Source organism: Elephantulus edwardii, unplaced genomic scaffold (assembly GCF_000299155.1).
Source record: "Elephantulus edwardii isolate Elephantulus edwardi_28Jun2011 unplaced genomic scaffold, EleEdw1.0 scaffold00009, whole genome shotgun sequence".
Taxonomy (NCBI): Eukaryota; Metazoa; Chordata; class Mammalia; order Macroscelidea; family Macroscelididae; genus Elephantulus; species Elephantulus edwardii.
The window spans coordinates 22,933,724-22,951,420 of NW_006399759.1; the positions used below are offsets into that span (position 1 = coordinate 22,933,724).

General features: G+C 36.5%; 1 protein-coding gene across 1 annotated transcript in view; it reads right to left on the reverse strand.

Moving 5' to 3' along the window:
- Positions 1-464: 464 nt before the first annotated feature.
- The window catches only part of GEN1 (GEN1 Holliday junction 5' flap endonuclease), a 26,657-nt gene continuing 9,424 nt past the window's right edge, over positions 465-17,697 (reverse strand). Inside the window, exons 4-13 of the mRNA XM_006880724.1 lie at positions 16,419-16,529; positions 13,597-13,670; positions 9,995-10,086; positions 8,390-8,540; positions 7,265-7,301; positions 7,094-7,174; positions 6,001-6,131; positions 3,014-3,075; positions 2,173-2,316; positions 465-1,696 (exon numbers count right to left, since the gene is read on the reverse strand). Coding sequence (XP_006880786.1) covers positions 465-1,696; positions 2,173-2,316; positions 3,014-3,075; positions 6,001-6,131; positions 7,094-7,174; positions 7,265-7,301; positions 8,390-8,540; positions 9,995-10,086; positions 13,597-13,670; positions 16,419-16,529 — 2,115 coding nt within the window. The remainder of the gene's footprint in view (positions 1,697-2,172; positions 2,317-3,013; positions 3,076-6,000; positions 6,132-7,093; positions 7,175-7,264; positions 7,302-8,389; positions 8,541-9,994; positions 10,087-13,596; positions 13,671-16,418; positions 16,530-17,697) is intronic.

The following is a 17,697-nucleotide window of genomic DNA, read 5'->3' on the forward strand; positions in this document are numbered from 1 at the left end:
TAAATTAGGATAGAGAATAATAAACTCGGATACACGTCAAGGCAAACGCTCTTCGTCATTACAATTTTCTGAGTGGTTTGGGCATCATTTTTTTTTTATTATGATTTGAAGAAGCCAACTCAAAGCTGCCATTCCAGCCGGTTTTCAGAAGCTTCGAATCATACAGGAGAACAGTGCCCATCTTCCTTTTGCAGAGCAGATGGTGGATTTGAACTACTGTTTGGGCTGGCAGCACAACTCATTATCATTAAGCCATAAGAACTTCTCTAAAATGTTCCACCAGAGCACCACACATTTTAAAAATGAAGTTTTAGATTAACATTTTAAATAATTTTGGTTAAAATGATTAGGGCATTCTTTTGTACAGACCACATTACCCTTTTTCCAACATTAATTAGACACCATGCTTCTGCCTCTGCTAATATGGAGATTAAAATAATAAATTTAATTTCATATTTTCAATTTCATTTCAAGTGCTCTCTCTGGAACCTTAGTTTTAATCTCTGACATAAAGGAAGAGGACTACTCAAATACACATCAAGGGCTTCTTTTTCCTTCTGACGCTGTAAAAATCTTAGAGACCTTTGTGCTGGGTCCAAGGAATAGGTTTCTTCATTTCCAGTTATTTTAGAAGCCTGGACACGCTGTTCAGTTTTTTTAATATGTATTTTATGGTTACTCAGTTTGTTAACATCCTTTTCCCTGTGTGGGGCTGGGTTATGCTTCTGAGAATACTGCTTCCCATTCTGGGTTGTAGATTTTGCTTTTCCAAACACTGGGGCACTTTCTTCATCAGAGGAGTATACGTCAAGGCAAACGCTCTTCTTTATTACAATTTTCTGAGTGGTTTGGGCATCATTTTTTTTATTATGATTTAAAGCAGTATTTACTTCACAGTTTTCTTGAAGCAGATGGTCCCGTTTTGGAACTTGAGAGTTTGTGGATTCGTTTTGCAAATTAACAGTTGTGAGATTCTTTGACAAAAGTGGTGAATCAGAAATGTTGCCAGCAATGCAAGGTTCTTTCACCTTAAATAGGGACTGAGCTTGCATTTTACTCTGATATGCTCTGAGATGTATTCGTTCCTTTAAAGGCAAATCTTGAAGATGTAAATCGGTAATGCCAGAAAGCAGATGGTCTTCAGGACTAGTCTTCTGATGGTCTTCACCCAATATCTTATAGATGTTTGTGGTATAGCCTTGTGATTCATATGGCAATTGTTCTATTTTATTTTCAAAATTACTGGGGATACTCATTTCAAGTTCTGATTTAACACTGTGAGAGACAATGTTCTTCTGAATAGCTGGAGAATTATTAAAAGAAGTACTTTCCCAGTCAATAGTACTCAAGTGTAGATCAGCAACCACCGATATATTATGGGATGAATGATTGGGGTGACTAGATACTGAAGTTGGAAACTTATTGTCTTTAATTTGACGCGTAGCCAAAGGTCTTGGAGAAGCCATTAGCTCATCTTGTATATACAAACAGGAAGCATCTTCAGGTAAAAGCAAATTATTTGGTGGCTGAGAAATACATTCTTGGGGTAGTTTAACATCTGAAGAAATGTCAAAATATAATTTAGAATTCTGCTTAGGAAAGGCTTCATATGTGGATTTTAAATTCATGTGTGACTGAAAACTTATTACATCATCTGATTCTGGCAAACTGTTTTCTTTTGGCTTAATTTTCATACCTGAAAAGAATAAAAATACAATTCAAATCTATTTAATTTCCTAAAGATAGGTAAAACGAAACTATTATGTTCAGATCATAAATATTCAGTATGTGCAGTGGCTTATCTAATGTACTCCTGGAAACTGTACCATAAAGTTGGATATTGTAAAAGATTTTTCTTTGGAAATAACATTATAATCTAGTTGTTTTCCATACTAAGTTCTAGGAAATAAATCAAATTTATTTATAACAAAAATCCACCTTATACACACACATATAAGGTGCTTAATAATTAGCTAATGCAATTATATGACCAATACCTGGGTAAGTTAAAGGACATAGAGTAGAACTCCTAGGTTTTCAACTTTAAAAGAACCTAGAGTACATTCTCATTCTTGATACACTCAAACACAAATAGCTCTCTTACGATGTTCATAAGTGTCTTAAGGAAACAGCAAATCTAAAAAAAAAAGAAATAGTAAATCTGGCACTTACTTTTCTGTTTTGTTTCTTTACGTTCTAACTTTTGTTCTTGATAAACAGCAACAATCTCAGGATAGGCTGCTTTAAACAATGATTCTTCTTCAATTGTTTGGAGAATCAAGTCTCCATTCTGCTTATCTTCTACAGTATAATGTTCTAAAAGATAAATAACATAGTAAAGTTTTAATTGCAAATTTCAGAAACGAATTTTTTTCCAAGTGAGTAGGTTTGCCAGGTAAACCACATCCCTCACAGAAGTATGTTGTTGTTGTTTTTTGAGTGCTGTGCTGTTGGAACCAACCCACAACTGATCCTCCAGCAGGTTTTTGGAGGCAGTAAATCACATGGGAGGAGAATGTCCATCCTTCTTCCACAGAGAAGCTGGTGGACTTGAATCGCACGCCTTTGGGACTGTAGTGCAGCTTCTTACCACTAAGCCACCAGAGCTCCCTCAAAGAAGTATAGCTCACTGTAAATCTTGTTTTACAACATCTCTGTCAAAACAAAATCACTTGAAATTTATCAAACTTATTATTTGTTAAGGCCCATCTTGTTGGTTTGAATCTACCAGTTGCTTCTCAGGATAAGGATGAACAATCTCCTCTCAACAATTTAAAACTTCAGAAATAAAAAAAAAAATTCAGAAATCCAGAGGAGCGCCAGATATTCACAGTTGGTAACTCTTCGGCAATTAAGTTTATTTAACATAATACAGGTGAACTATGAATTCAACCATGATGCATGTGCTATGTTTCTCACTTATATTTTATACAAATGTGTGTTACAGACTATTCACTAAACATACACAGTTAGGTGTTTCAAATAAAATATTTTGCCCAAAATGAACACATACCAGGTTTTTCCCATTCAACTTCAAAGCAATGAACTCCATTTCTGATTCGGTTCTTGACAATTCTGAAAAACAAATTCATATGATAATGGCTAATTGCATGAATTATATGGAACTTAATAGTCATTTAACAATGATATCCCTGGTTCCACGACCTCTTCTAAATCCTGCTTAAGCTTCTGACAGTTCCCTATCTACGTATTGTTCTAGCTATTTTTGAAATATCTTCAGCAGTATTTTGCTAAAACGTGATATTAATGATATTGTTTGACAGTTTCCACATTCTGTTGATGACTTTCCTTGCAAATGGGAACAAATATGGACCTCTTCCAATCCATTGGGCAGACAACTAGCTGTTCTCCAAATTTCCTGGAACAGACTGGGGAGTACATCCAGGACTGTACTGTAAATTGAAACAAGTCAATTGGTGTCCCATTCATTCCTGGGGCCTTATTTTTTTACTAATGCCTTCAATGCAGCTTCCACATCCTCTTTCATTACCATTGCTCCTGTTCATAAAGTACTTCCTGAAATTTTTCAGTGTCAGTCAGTTCTTTCTGTAGAGTGACACTGTGTATTCACTCCATCTTCTTTTGATGCATTCTGGGTCATTCAATATATTGTCCATATATCTTTCAATATTGCAACTTGAAGCTTAAATTTATTTTTCTGTTCTCTCAGCTTGAGAAATGCAAATGAGTTCTTCCCTTTTTATTCTCCAATTCCAGCTCTCTGTACATTCCATTATATTTTGCTGTCTTCTCGAGCTGCCCTTTGAAATCTTCTGTTCAGTTCTTTTACTTCAGCATATTTTCCCTGTTTTGGTCTCTTAACACTAATGCAATTTTTGGAGACTCTTCTGACATCCTTTTCAGTTTTCTCTTCCCTGTCTTTATAATGACCTTTTGCTTTCTTCATGGATGATATTCTTGATATCATCCCACAACTCATTTGGTCTTCAATTATTGGTGTTGATTGCTTCACACCCATTCTTAAGATGATTCTGTAATACAGATGGAATCGATTCAAGATCACATTGGTTCTCATGGATTTCTTTTCATTTTCTTCAGCATCAACTTGAACTTGCACATGACTAACTGATGATCTGACCCACAGTCTGCTCATGGCCTAGTTTTGACTCCAATTTTTCCAATATTTTCTCCAATGATTCCTTCCAAATATATATAGTCAATCTGATTCCTATGCAGACCACCAGCTGACAACAATGTGTAAAGTTGCCATTTGTGTCTTTTAAAAGAAGTATATGCAATGAATAAATCATTGAAAATATAAAATTTGATCATTCTACTTTCAGCCTTATTTCCTTCACCCAACCCATATTTTCCGACTACTATGAGGCCTCGTCTGACATACTTTGAACATACTGCAAGGAGGGACCAGTCCTTGGAGAGGGACGTCATGCTTGGGAGGTTGGAGGGATAGTGCAAGAGGGGAAGACTCTCTATGAGGTGGATTGATTCAGTGCCTGGAGAATCGGATGAGTGTGTCAGAGACAGTGAGATTGGCACAGGACAGAGCAGGGTTTAGGGCTGTTGTACACAGGGTCAGTATGAGTTGCAGGCAACTCAACAGCACATAACAACAACATTCTCTCTTCACTCTTTCCAACTTTTGCATTCTAGTCATCAATTATCATGAATACAGCTTGACTGCATGTTTGGTCAATTTCAGACTGCAAGGATACATATATATATATATATTTCATTAAACAACTGTTAACATTTTGTGACACTATCTCTCTCTCTAAATACTTCTGGTTTTCCTCCTCATAGTTTCTGTTTCCATCCATCATTCTATCCTCTCCCTTCTGGTCTTCTACACATTATCCTTAAGGAAATGCTGTCTATGGACTGAGTAGTCCCATGGGGTTATCCTTAACCTTAGAGGGGGAGCTCTGATGGCCTACTGGGTAAGGAGTTGCACTGCCAACTCAAAGACTAGCAGTTTGAATCTACCAGCTACTCCTTGGGACAAAGACTTGCAATCACCTCCTGTGTGATTTATATAGCCTATGAAAAATTACTGGAGGATCAGTTACTAGTCAGTTCTGACTTAATGGCACATAATAACAACAATAACAACAAAAACAATTGTTTGGTTCAACTTCCATGACCCTAGGACCAGAAGAACTATATGGTACCCTGCTACCACTGCAGACTTCTCTGAAAGGGAACATTACAGTTCACATTTTGCATCTAACCATTTCAAATCACTTTTACTCAATTTTGAGTCACAATATTTATTTCTTATGGATATAAAGCTTCATTGATTTCAGCGAACATTTTAACATTCTGAGATGCCTAGGGGGTAAAAATTATAAAATCATTTTATAAAATGAATTTAACTTGAGGTAGATTCATACCATGATTGTTGAATTTTTTCAAGTATTGGATTTGTTTGTATTGGGTTATTTCCCCCCCATCTTTTTTCTGTCATCTTACTTCTCTTTCTCCAGTACTTTCTCAATAGTTTTTAGCAGACTTTGCAAAAACATGTAGCTATAGTCTTCTATCCTCCACCCAAACATCCCAACAGCAATAGGGGATTCTATCACAGCAACTGAATTTTAAGGAATAAACCTGTCTCCATTGATATCTTTTACTATTTCTCTCTTACCCTAAAGGACTGGTGCTCCCAGATCCAGGGCTGTGCAAGTCTGGTTTCCCCAGACGCATTCAGTTAACATATTTTTGAAACCCCTTCTTGTTCACGGAAATTGTTACCTTGTTAAGCTAGGTTATATCTTTTCATATATTTCTTTCCTTCCACTATCTCTCATTACATGTTTGAAATAGAGCATGCTATATATATATATGACTATATACTTACTATAGGCTCTAGTTTTGCTATTCTAATAGACAGACCTTTTGTTCATTTTGTAAAACAAAGAGCTATACTATCCCACTATTAAAATATTAAAAACAAATTTTTTATCATAGTGAAAATAGATTTCTTTATACAGTCATTACCGAATTGGATGCAGTTGATCAGAGTTCTTTCTACCAACTTTTCTTTCCATCATGTCATAGTGGGTTAAAAGCACCAATAATTTCTCACATGCATAGTGATTGGGCCACTCCATTTTTTTAAAGGTAAATCTCTTTAAGTATAATGAAAAAAAAATTGCGGTTAGTTATTAAGAGACAAATAGCACCTTATATGATACCCCAGTCTGGTATTTCCTATATGTTAGATAAATTATTTAATCTTTTTATAGCCTCAAGATGAAATAAAATTACATGTAATACGATAAATAAATAGCAAACTTTAAGAATCCACAATACACTATGATGCTTTTAATTCTAATGATAAGCAAGAAAATTTAAAATATATTAAGCTACTCTGTGCCATACACTGGGGATAATAATCACTTTCAATCTTTTTAGTGACTTTATAAGTATTATTTCTACTTTGTGAATAATACATATCTAGTTACAGAAGGAGAAAGATTGTTTGCTTCTATAAAGATGTACAGACTTCGAAACCCTATGGGGCAGTTCTACTCCTTCCTATAGGGCAGAGTCACTATGAGTTGGAATTGACTTGCCATCAGTAGGATATGGGTTTTGGGAGTATAAGACTGTCCAACTCAGAATTAAGTCACTCCCTGCAAATTACAATGCTCCTGGAAATTGCACTGTCTTCCATGATAATTTACGTGGTCACTGGTATTCTCTGGTTATTAGTGTCTCCTGCTCTCAGATCTCTCTAGTAACAAAATATGCATTTAAGGTATCTTCTAACTATGGATAGCTAAAAGCAAGAGAGGGCTATAATCAGAAAATATAACATGGTGAGGATGGTACACAATAGGACAAGATTTAAATCTTTCGTTCATAGGTCACAATACTTGACTCAATGGCACCTAACAACAACAACAAATTATTGTCTATAGGAGAGTTTAATTGTGGCTTGTCTCACTGGCTGGTATGGCAAAGGAAGGAAGTTTAGAAATCAATATAGAAAGCAAAGGCAGTAAACAGCTGCGTGTTTGAAACCACCGCTCACGACAATCATAGTATCTAATTTTGTACCACAAAATAAAAATTTATTTTCAAATACCTGAAATAACAACAAATCAGGTCTTTGGTACCTGATTATCTTTAACAACTTATTCTTGTTCAGAAGGAATTCTTGAATAACCTAGAAAGGGAAAAGGAAATAAGGATTGAGACTTTAAACAAATGTCTTATAAAGTTTCTGAACTACATACACAGAATTATGAGTTTTTACCTGAGGGAATGGAAATCCTTCACAACTGCAAGCTTTTCTGAAAAAATAAATCAAATATCCATTATTAATATATGCAGGTATTTCAGACAGCCCTTAAAAATCCTATCATCTAACTTCCTATCATTTAATGAAGAATGCTCATGCTTCTTTTTGAATAACTAAAGAGCTTGTTGTGGTACTAACCTAGAGCTTGGTGATAAGAAGCCACCAGCCACTCTGTCGGAGACAGACTGGCAGTTCTTAATTTTCAGATTTACAGTCATAGAAACCAGACAGGGGCTTTCTATGAGTTGGAATGCACTTGATAGTGGATTCTTTGGTTTAATGATTAACTACATTCTGAGACTAATTTTTAAAAAGAATTTAAAAAGATCTCTATAAAACATTTCACTAAACATAAGAAAATATTATGTGAAAATAATTAAAACATATGTATACCAAGGAAATTAGAACTGAAACACAAATGGAGATTTGTACATCAATGTCCACAGCTGTGTTATCCGCCATCACAAGAACACAGAAACAGCCCAAATGCCCAATCACAATTAAATGGATTAAGAAATTGTGGTAATTCACATGATGGAATACAATGCAGTATGCAAGAGCAATGATTTAAAAAAAAATACTATATAACTTATGAGAGACTGGAAGAGTATTAGGTTAACTAACCCAAACTGGAGGAGTAGTAGGCTAACTAATGCAGTCTCAGAAAGATAAATACCACAGAAGCCTATTATTATAAAAACAGAAGGACAACTAGTAAAAGGTGTATGGGGTCTATGAGAGGAAGGGGTAGGAGCAGAGGCGTGAGCATGAGCAGCGGCGAAAATCATGAGGTTGCACAATGCTGTGGGTGGAGGGAGGGGGTAAAGGAAATGGGAAAGTTGCAGAGGGGACCTGAAAAGATGGGGTAATGGTGGGCATAGTTCAGTGGTGATTAATTTTATGAAACGTAACGTATGAGAATGTTTGTATGAAACACAATGTGAATGAAGGAAAATGTGAAACTCAATTTATATGAGTTTTGTATGCAAATCAATGTAAAATTTTTTTTAAAAAACCAAAAAATTATGTAAGTTTATAAAATTGCTCATTATAGAATAAGAGAGATATTAGAAAACTTACTTCTTAATATTGTTCTCTACTGCATTTAGTTGTCTATCACGTTCGATACAGTGCCACTCACATGGACAAAGGTATTCATAATCATGTGGTTCACAAAATCTATCACTTTTACATAATTTGCATCCATTGCGTTCATGATCCTTAGGTGAACCTTTACAGAGACATACAAATGTTTAATTTTAAAGTATTTTAGAATTGCTGTCTATATATATTTTTGGCACTTATCCAAATTTCCATCTAGCATTACTTTTTAATATATTTCAGTTGAATATAATAATGAACACCATGATAATTCCTAGGATAAAGCAGATCCGGAGCAATTTCTATACCAAGACAGCAAATCATTTTTCCCCCCCTGGGGGGATGGGAGTGTGAATTATTTTGTCTGAAAATACTCACTTGAACTTGAACCAATGCATTTAAAATAATCAAATGCGGAAAATTCTGTGGTAGTTATAAATGTGAAAACTGTGGGATGTAATTGTTAGTATTAAAAAGATTATATAATACAATAATTTGTAAAGTGAATTTAGATAAAAGAATATAGTAGTTGTGATTTTTTTATTTTTTTTTTATTTTTGTGTGTGTGTACCGTCAAATCAGATCTGACTGGTACAGGAGGAGATTGCCCCTCCTTCCCCGGCAGAGCATCTGGTGGATTCGAACCGTGCACCTCTGGGATTGTAGTTGCAGCTTCTTGCCACTAGGCCACCAGAGCTCCCCTAGTTGTGATATTTTTATTGGTTTGTTTTTCTAGCTTTGTTGCATCTAGCTTCCAGCTGCCTGTGTAATTATTTTTAAACTATACTGAGATTTGAACAAATAATGAGTGGAGTACAGGTATGGGACACTAGTTCATTTAAAAGGAACAACTCACTCAAAACACTGTTCTGAGTCTGTGGAAAAGGCATACATTTGATATAACCTAAAGCTGTCACTCATAAGCTGTCAAAAAACTTTAGGAGGCCACCTGTAAGTATTTGTTTTCTTCCATGATTTTATCTATCATTTAACAATGCTAATGCAACATACTCAGACAAATAGACTCATTTGAGAGTAAAAGGCCATTTGTTCCCCAAACTAATGAGGAGCCCAAGCAATTTTCAGTGATGCAACTGAAATTAGTATAACAACTCCATGTTTATACATAATACAAATGTGTAAGACTACTAAGAATTATTTACAATTATTTATATAAATTAGTGATGCAAAAAGGAATGGTTTCTGTTTCATTTTATTAAAACTTACCAGTTTACTATCTTTTGTTCTTAAAGTGTATTTTTATACTAGATAGTTTTATGATCCAATTTTAGCATCATAATATCTATCCTATTTATTATCATTTACATGACATTATTTAATTTAATAAGCACTTACTGAGTGTCTACTGCACTATTAATACTCTGTTGTTAAGACAGCTATGTCAAGATGTATGTGACATAACTCGTAATGCCAAAGAATTTTTAACCCAGTGAGGAAGACAATGTAATTGGTTTGAAAGTGCTATTAATAGAGTTGCCTACAAAGCACAACGAGAACAGGAATGAAAATGTGGTTACCAGGAATTAATATCCAGGAGATAACATTCTCTTTGTACCTGCTCACCTGGATGGGAACACACAGAACAATGCGCCAGTTTTTTAACTACTTGTGCTTGTTGAACAGAGCCGCAAGAATTTTCATTCCACTGATTAAACCTTTAGTAGAAAATGGTTTTGACAAGAGAAAAATGTAAGATCACAAAATCCACATTCTAAATTTTAAGCCACTCTATTCTTTCATCTGCATGAATATGAACTGATAATTGAAAAAAACAAAAAAAAAATTGCTAGGCCAGCTTTCCTTGGGAGTACATACAGTCTATGAAGTACAAATTTTAAGTATATGGACATTCATTTCTTAAAAATAATCTTAAATTAGGCTGCAATAGGAGAATGATTTGCATGTAACGTTTTTTTTTTGTCTTTTCTATATGTTGGCAAGCATCAAACAAATAGAATCATAAACAGTTATCTATTTCAAAAAGGGTGAAGGATAAGGGACAATACCAAGTAAAAGAATACTTAAACGTGTTATTTGAAAGGTAAAACTGATTTTACCAATCAGGATGCCTGGAAAGATCTCTTAATCTCACTGTAGGGAGCTTCAGTGGTTTTGCCCACAAGAAGCTGCACCGCTAAGACTTTTACAAAATTAAAAGTAATTTTTCACTTTCAGTTAAAGTTCTAAGCTAACATAAAATAACCAATTGTATGGAAAAACCAAAAAAGTTTGCTGCCATAAAGTAGACATGGACTTGGGTCAACCTACAAATGGCAGAAGAGAACTGCACTCTATTATGTTTTCATTGGTTAATGTTTTCAGGTTGAAAAGGTATGGAGATAGGACACAACCCTGGCGTATGCCCTTCCCAATTTTGAACCATGCAGTGTTACCCTGCTCTGTTCTGACGACTGCCTCTTGGTTCAAGTATAGGTTTCGCATTAGCACGATCAAGTGTTCTGGGATTCCCATTCTTCTCAGAATCAGCCACAGTTTGTTATGATCCACACAGTCAAATGTCTTTGCATAGTCAATGAAACACAGATAGACATTCCTCTGGTACTCCCTGCTTTCAGCTAAGATCCATTTAACATCAGCTACAATATCCCTAGTACCACGACCCCTTCTAAACCCAGCAGGGACTTCTAGCAGTTTTCAGCTGATGTGTTGTTCCAGTTGTTTTTGGATAATCTTCAGTAGAATCTTGCTTGCATGTGAAATCAATGATATTGTTCTGTAGTTTCCACACTCTGTTGGGTCACCATTCTTTGGGATGGGAACAGATATAGATCTCTTCCAGTCAGTTGGCCAGGTGGTTGTTCTCCAGATTTCTTGCCTGTATGCAGAACAGACTATCCGGGAGGTTGGGCTCTATGAGGAGAAATGTGGGGTCAAGATTGGTGGAAGATCTATTAACAATCTGCAATATGCAGATGATACAACCCTGCTTGCTGAAACTTAGGAGGACCTGAAGTGCTTGTTGCAGAGGGTCAAGGACTGCAGCCTCCAATATGGATTGAGGCTCAATGTCAGGAAGACAAAGATTCTCACCACTGGGCCAATTGGCAGCATCATGATGGATGGTAAAGAGACTGAGATTGTTCACAGCTTTAGTTTGCTTGGCTCCGCAGTCAACACTCTCGGCACCAGCAGCCAGGAAATTAGAAGACGTATTGCCACGGGAAAGTCTGCTGTTAGGGACCTCTCCTAAGTACTGAAGTAACTCGTGGTTGCTGTGATGCTGAAGCCTGTGACAGTGATGTGCCAATTGTGGTAATGGGCACCCATGGTGGACACTGTTGGCTGGAGCTTCCTGACTAAATCAAGCCTGGAAGCAGGAGCGGCATCCACTTCCAAAATGGCTTGCCTCTGGAAACTGTATGTATGAACAGTGCTCAGGCTGTTCGTTCATAGGGTCGCTATGAGTCGTCTACGACTCGACGGCATTAAACAACAACAACAACAACAACAGCAACTTAGCAGGAATATGCATTTTTCTTATAGTCTTTCATTAAGCAAGTGATACTATACATTTAACTCAGAACAAACTCATTGTCGTCAAGTTATAGCCTGAACCCCCTGTAGGTTTTCCAGTGATGAAAATCACACAGGAGGAGGTTGTCTTTCTTTCTCCAAGTTACTGGTGGATTCAAGCTGGCTACGTTTAAGTTAGTGGTGCAGCTTCCTGTGGGCAAAACCACTGAAGCTCCCTACAGTCAGATTAAGAGATCTTTCCAGGCATCCTGATTGGTAAAATCAGTTTTACCTTTCAAATAACACATTTAAGTATTCTTTTACTTGGTATTGTCCCTTATCCTTCACCCTTTTTGAAATAGATGCCTTTGATCTGCGGTGCTGGAGAAAAATAAAAAAATACAGCATGGCTTAAGTCATTTTCTCTTTGGAAGGCTTCAGAATGTTGTTGTTGTTGTTATGTGCCGTCGAGTTGCTTGAGACTCATAGCGACCCTATGTACAACAGCCCTAAACTCTGCTCTGTCTTGTGCCAATCGCACTGTCTCTCACACTCCCATCCCGATTATCCCAGTCACTGAATCAATCAACCTCATAGAGGGCCTTCCTCTCCTGCGCTGTCCCTTCACCCTCCCCAGCATGATGTCCCTCTCCAAGGACCGGTCTCTTCTTACAACATGTCCAAAATATGTTAGACGGAGCCTCAGAATCCTTGCCTCCAAGGAGCCACCCGGTTTAACCCTCTCCAGGACAAATCTATTTGTTTTCCTAGCAGTCCATGGTATTCTCAATACTCTTCTCCAGCACCACAGCTCAAAGGCATCAATTCTTCTATCCTCCTTGGTCATTGTCCAACTCTCTGATGCATAATAAGTGATTGCAAAGACCATGGCCTGTATCAGACACACCTTAGTCTCCAGAGAGACACCACTGCTCTTCAGTACTTTGGAGAGGTCCCTAACAGCAGACTTTCCCATGGCAATGCGCCTTTTAATTTCCTGGCTACTGGTGCCAAGAGTGTTGACTGCGGAGCCAAGCAAACTAAAGCTGTGAACAATCTCAATCCCTTTACCATCCATCCTGATGCTTCCAATTGGCTCAGTGGTGAAAATCTTTGTCTTTTTGACATTGAGCCTCAATCCATACTGGAGGCTACAGTCCTCGACCCTCTGCAGCAGGTGCTTCAGCAAGCAGGGTTGTGTCATCTGCATAATGTAGACTGTTGATAGATCATCCACCAATCTTGACCCCACATTTCTCCTCATAGAGCCCAGCCTCCCGGATAATCTGTTCTGTATATAGGTTGGAAAGGTATGGAGATAGGATGCATCCCTGGCCTACGCCCTTCCCAATTTTGAACCACGCAGTGTTCCCTTGCTCTGTTCTGAGGACTGCCTCCTGGTCCAAGTATAGGTTTCGCATCAGCATGATCACGTGTTCTGGGATTCCCATTCTTCTCAGAGTCAGCCACAGTTTGTTATGATCCACACAGTCAAATGCCTTTGCATAGTGAATGAAAAACAGATAGACATTCCTCTGGTATTCCCTGCTTTCAGCTAAGATCCATTTAACATTTAAAATGAACATATAGACTAACTCAAGATACAATACTCTATTTTTTTTAGTCATATTGGTTATTAAATTCAACAAGAATAAAAGACCAATGTCTTAAGAAAAGTAATTTTTAATTACCTCTGTAGCAAACTTTGCCCTCTCAAAGTCTGTATAAGTTTTAATGCTTGCTCTTTTCCAACTCCAGGGACTCCCTTTAAAAATGTGGGGAGAAAAATTAAAATATTAATCACAAGAGAATAGTTAAGTAAAGTATGGCATATATGTTCAATGAAAAATTTGGCAACTGAACGAGGCATTTCTCTACGGAATGCTAGGTAAAAATATTCATGATCTACCACTATATAAACCAAAACTAAGAGAATAGCTTATAATATGATCTCGATTGGTCAATTAAGTAGTAATTATAAAGTCAGTCTATGTAAATAAGAAAGCACACAAAATATCACTTGATAGTATTTCTTTTAGGAGATGGAGGGGAAGAATTTGAGAAAACTTTAGTGCTTATTCTTATGGCAATAACTTAATTTTACTTAACATTTGTATATTTATAAGAAGGGAAAAGTTAAGTTCATTAAATTACATGAACATTTAATTTTTAAGACACATCCAACTAGAACAAAAAGTTTAACATTAACACTTGAAATGAAAAAAAAATTAAGCCAAGTTTTCAATGTAAAAACAAAACATATTTATGTGGCAATTTCAGTTTAAACTGAGTTATCTAGTTCCCATAAAGTTTATAAACGTGTCCTTGTAAGCAGGGCTACCACCTAGCTAATATGTAGTGGTATAGACATGTTGTTGTTGTTAGGTGCCATTGAGATGAGTATGACCCAAACCATTTTATGAACAACAGATCTGATCCCTGTTCTATCCTGTGCCATTCTCATCATCTCTGACACATCTGAGCCAACAGCAGTGTATAAATACTTCAAACTGGCTAGTAAACTGTCACTGTCTATATCTTAGATGCTTGTCTGCTTAGGCAATTTCCTCTCTAACTCAAATCTGCAATCTCACTCTACCTTTATTTAGGATCCAGCTACCAACAAGGTAACATATGGCAAAGCAAAGTACAAGGCATGCAAAATTTAGCACTATGTTCACAGCTATTCCTGTATTTTTAAATTAGTTAAAATTTTGCATCTCTCTTCTCTTGTGTATTAGCCTGGTGACTTATCATGGTGTATTATCATGTATAGATGGTGACTCAGTTGTTAACCTCAAGGGGGATGATTTAAACCCACCAGCTGCTTGGGGAAAGAGAGATGTGGCAGTCGACTTCTCTAAAGACTTATAGCTTTGGAAACCCTCTGCGGCAGTTGTATTCAATCCTATAACGTTGCTATTAGCTGGAATTGACTTGATGGCAATGGGTTTGGTTTTGGTTTTAACATTAGCATTTTGGTATACTTAAGCTTTCTGAAGGGGGCTCTGGTGGCCTACTGGTAGAAACTGTGCTACAATCCTGAAGTCACAGGATTAAAATCCACCAGTCTCTGAGGGAGAAAAATGGATAATTTCCTCCTGTATGATTAACTCCTTTGGAAACTCAAAAAATGGTTAGCTATAGTCGGTTCCAACTTGATGGCACACAACAACAATGAGCTTTTTGAAGGTAAATTACATTAGTACATATGCATAAAAGTATTCAAGTAGAATAATGCGAAAAAAAGAGCAGCTTTGATTGCAAAGGATATAAAACCCCCAAAATAGCTGAGAGTAATATAAACACCACTGCAGATGGTTTCTTCTGTCAGTATAATTTGGCAAAATTTTTTTCTAATTCAACAGTGAGCTTTTTCTAGATTTGAATTATGATATGGGAAAATTAATTTTAATTATCATGTGGGAAATAGGGGCCTATTATTGAAAAAGAAAAATTATAATAATCATTATTTTTAAGATATTTAGAGGATCTTTATATTTAAGAAATTATTAATTTTACTTTTAATTTAAGAAAGTGTCTATTTGGCTACTGATAGAAACACAACTTAATAATGTTAGTATCCTAGAATTCCTTCTGTTCTACTTAAGGGCAGGTTAAAATTTATGCCATTCTTCTTTGGACTTTTCTTGGGGAAAAAGGGAAGTATGGCATTTAGTAGGAAAGGATTCACAGATGGTAAGCAGAACATAAAGGCTGCAGAGTAAGAGCTACAGTATCAGCCATTTAATATTTAAAAATACCATGTTTTAAAAAATGGAATTAAACTCTTAATAATTACTTCACACTCACGTACTATGGCTATGTTAGAGTATAATATTATACATTTTAAGATATATATAGATATATGGAATGTGTTCATGAACATTAGTCAGTGCAGTGCCAAGGCACAGAAGAATAAACTGCTTACCCCAATAATTACGTTACCTCACAACAGTAATAACTGCACTGAGCATGTGCACCATTAGAAAGCTAAAGTGGAGATTGAAAAGTAAAGAGAAAACAGTGTAAAAAACTAACATTGATATAAGTAAACATTAATTCCTACAATTCTTTAAAAGGATATTAAAACTTGAATGTGATTCTTTCATTAATCTAGAGTTGCTGTGTACCATCAAGGCAGAACCGACCCACATGTCAGAACTGACCCTCAAGTCAGAACCGACCCATAGCTGACACTCTGGTTGCTTTTCCGAGGCAACTAATCACACGACGTTCGCATCCCTCTCCTGTGGAGCAGCTGGTGGATTCAAACTGCATTCTTTTAGGATAGAAGCACAGCTTCTTACCACTAGGTCACCAAAATTCTGAGATGTAAACTGTGGTACTAATTACCTTTACTGCAGTTTACACAATTCAGTGTGAAATGAGTCAGCTTTTCAAAAAATTTTTTAATTCTTTGTAATCATCCAACTATATTATATTTAAAAAGCATGTAATGTATTAAAAGACATATTCTAACCAGTAAATCAATATGACAATCTCAGTGTACCTTTGGAAGATAATCACAGCCAAGCAGTATTGCTAGCCCAACTAGAGCATCTCTGTCCAAACCTAGTTTACTCTTGATAGACGACACTGTGTAACAGTCAACATGTGGGTCCTAAAGGAGAGCAGAGATTTAATATACAAAAAGTGAGGATACAAAATCAATGGCAAGAAGAGAGATACAGATCAAAACCACAATGAGATACCATCTCACCCCAGTAGCAGTGGCAAAGTTTAATAGAACAGTAAGTAATACACGTTGGAGAGGATGTGGAGAGATTAGAACTCTCATACACTGCTGGTGGATTGGTACAACTACTCTCGAAGACAATCTGGCATTTCCTAATAAAGCTAAACATAGAAACTCTGTAAGACCCAGCTATTCCACTGCTAAGAATATACCCCAAGGACATTAGAACTGAGACACAAGCAGAGATTTGTATACCAATGTTCATAGCAGTGTTCATTATTCACCACTGCAAGAACATGGATAGAGGCCAAATGTCCGAACACAACGGAATGGATTGAGAAACAGTGAAACTGTAACACAACAGAATACTACACAGCACTCAGAAGTAATGACTTTGTAAAAGATAACATAACTTTGGAGAGTGGAGAGCATTATGCTGAATGAACTAACTCAATCTCATAAGAACAAATATTGCAAAAGAACATTACTGTAAAAATAGAAGGATAACTAGTAAGACATATATGGGGATCCAAGGGGGGAAGCGGTAGGAGCAGAGGAGTGAGGATGGGCAGAGGGAAAATCACAGGGTTGCACAATGTGACAGGTGGAGGGAGGGGGCCAAAGGAAAAGGGAAAGATCTGGTGGGGACATGAACAGGCAGGGTAATGATGAGCATAGTCCAACAGTTATTAATTAATAAACACAATAAACAGAAATGACTGCATGAAATGTAATGCCAGTGATGGAAAGTGTGAAACATGCCCTCTACTGTGTATATGAAAAAAAAACCCAATAAGGTATATGAATAGTTATTTGCATACCAATAAAGAGATGGAGGTGGGGAAAAAGATGAGCATAGTTATGTCAGTTACTGCTAAATGTATACCTCTTAAAACTTAAGTCATATGTCAGATAAGGGACTTATATCTAGAATTTATAAAATACTTGAGCACCACAAGATAAAGGTAAATAATCCATTTGAAAAATGGGCACAGGATATGAACAGACACTTCACCAAAGAAGACATTCAGATGGCCAACAAGCACATGAAGAAATGTTCAGAATCCCTAGCTCTAAGAGAGATGCAAATTAA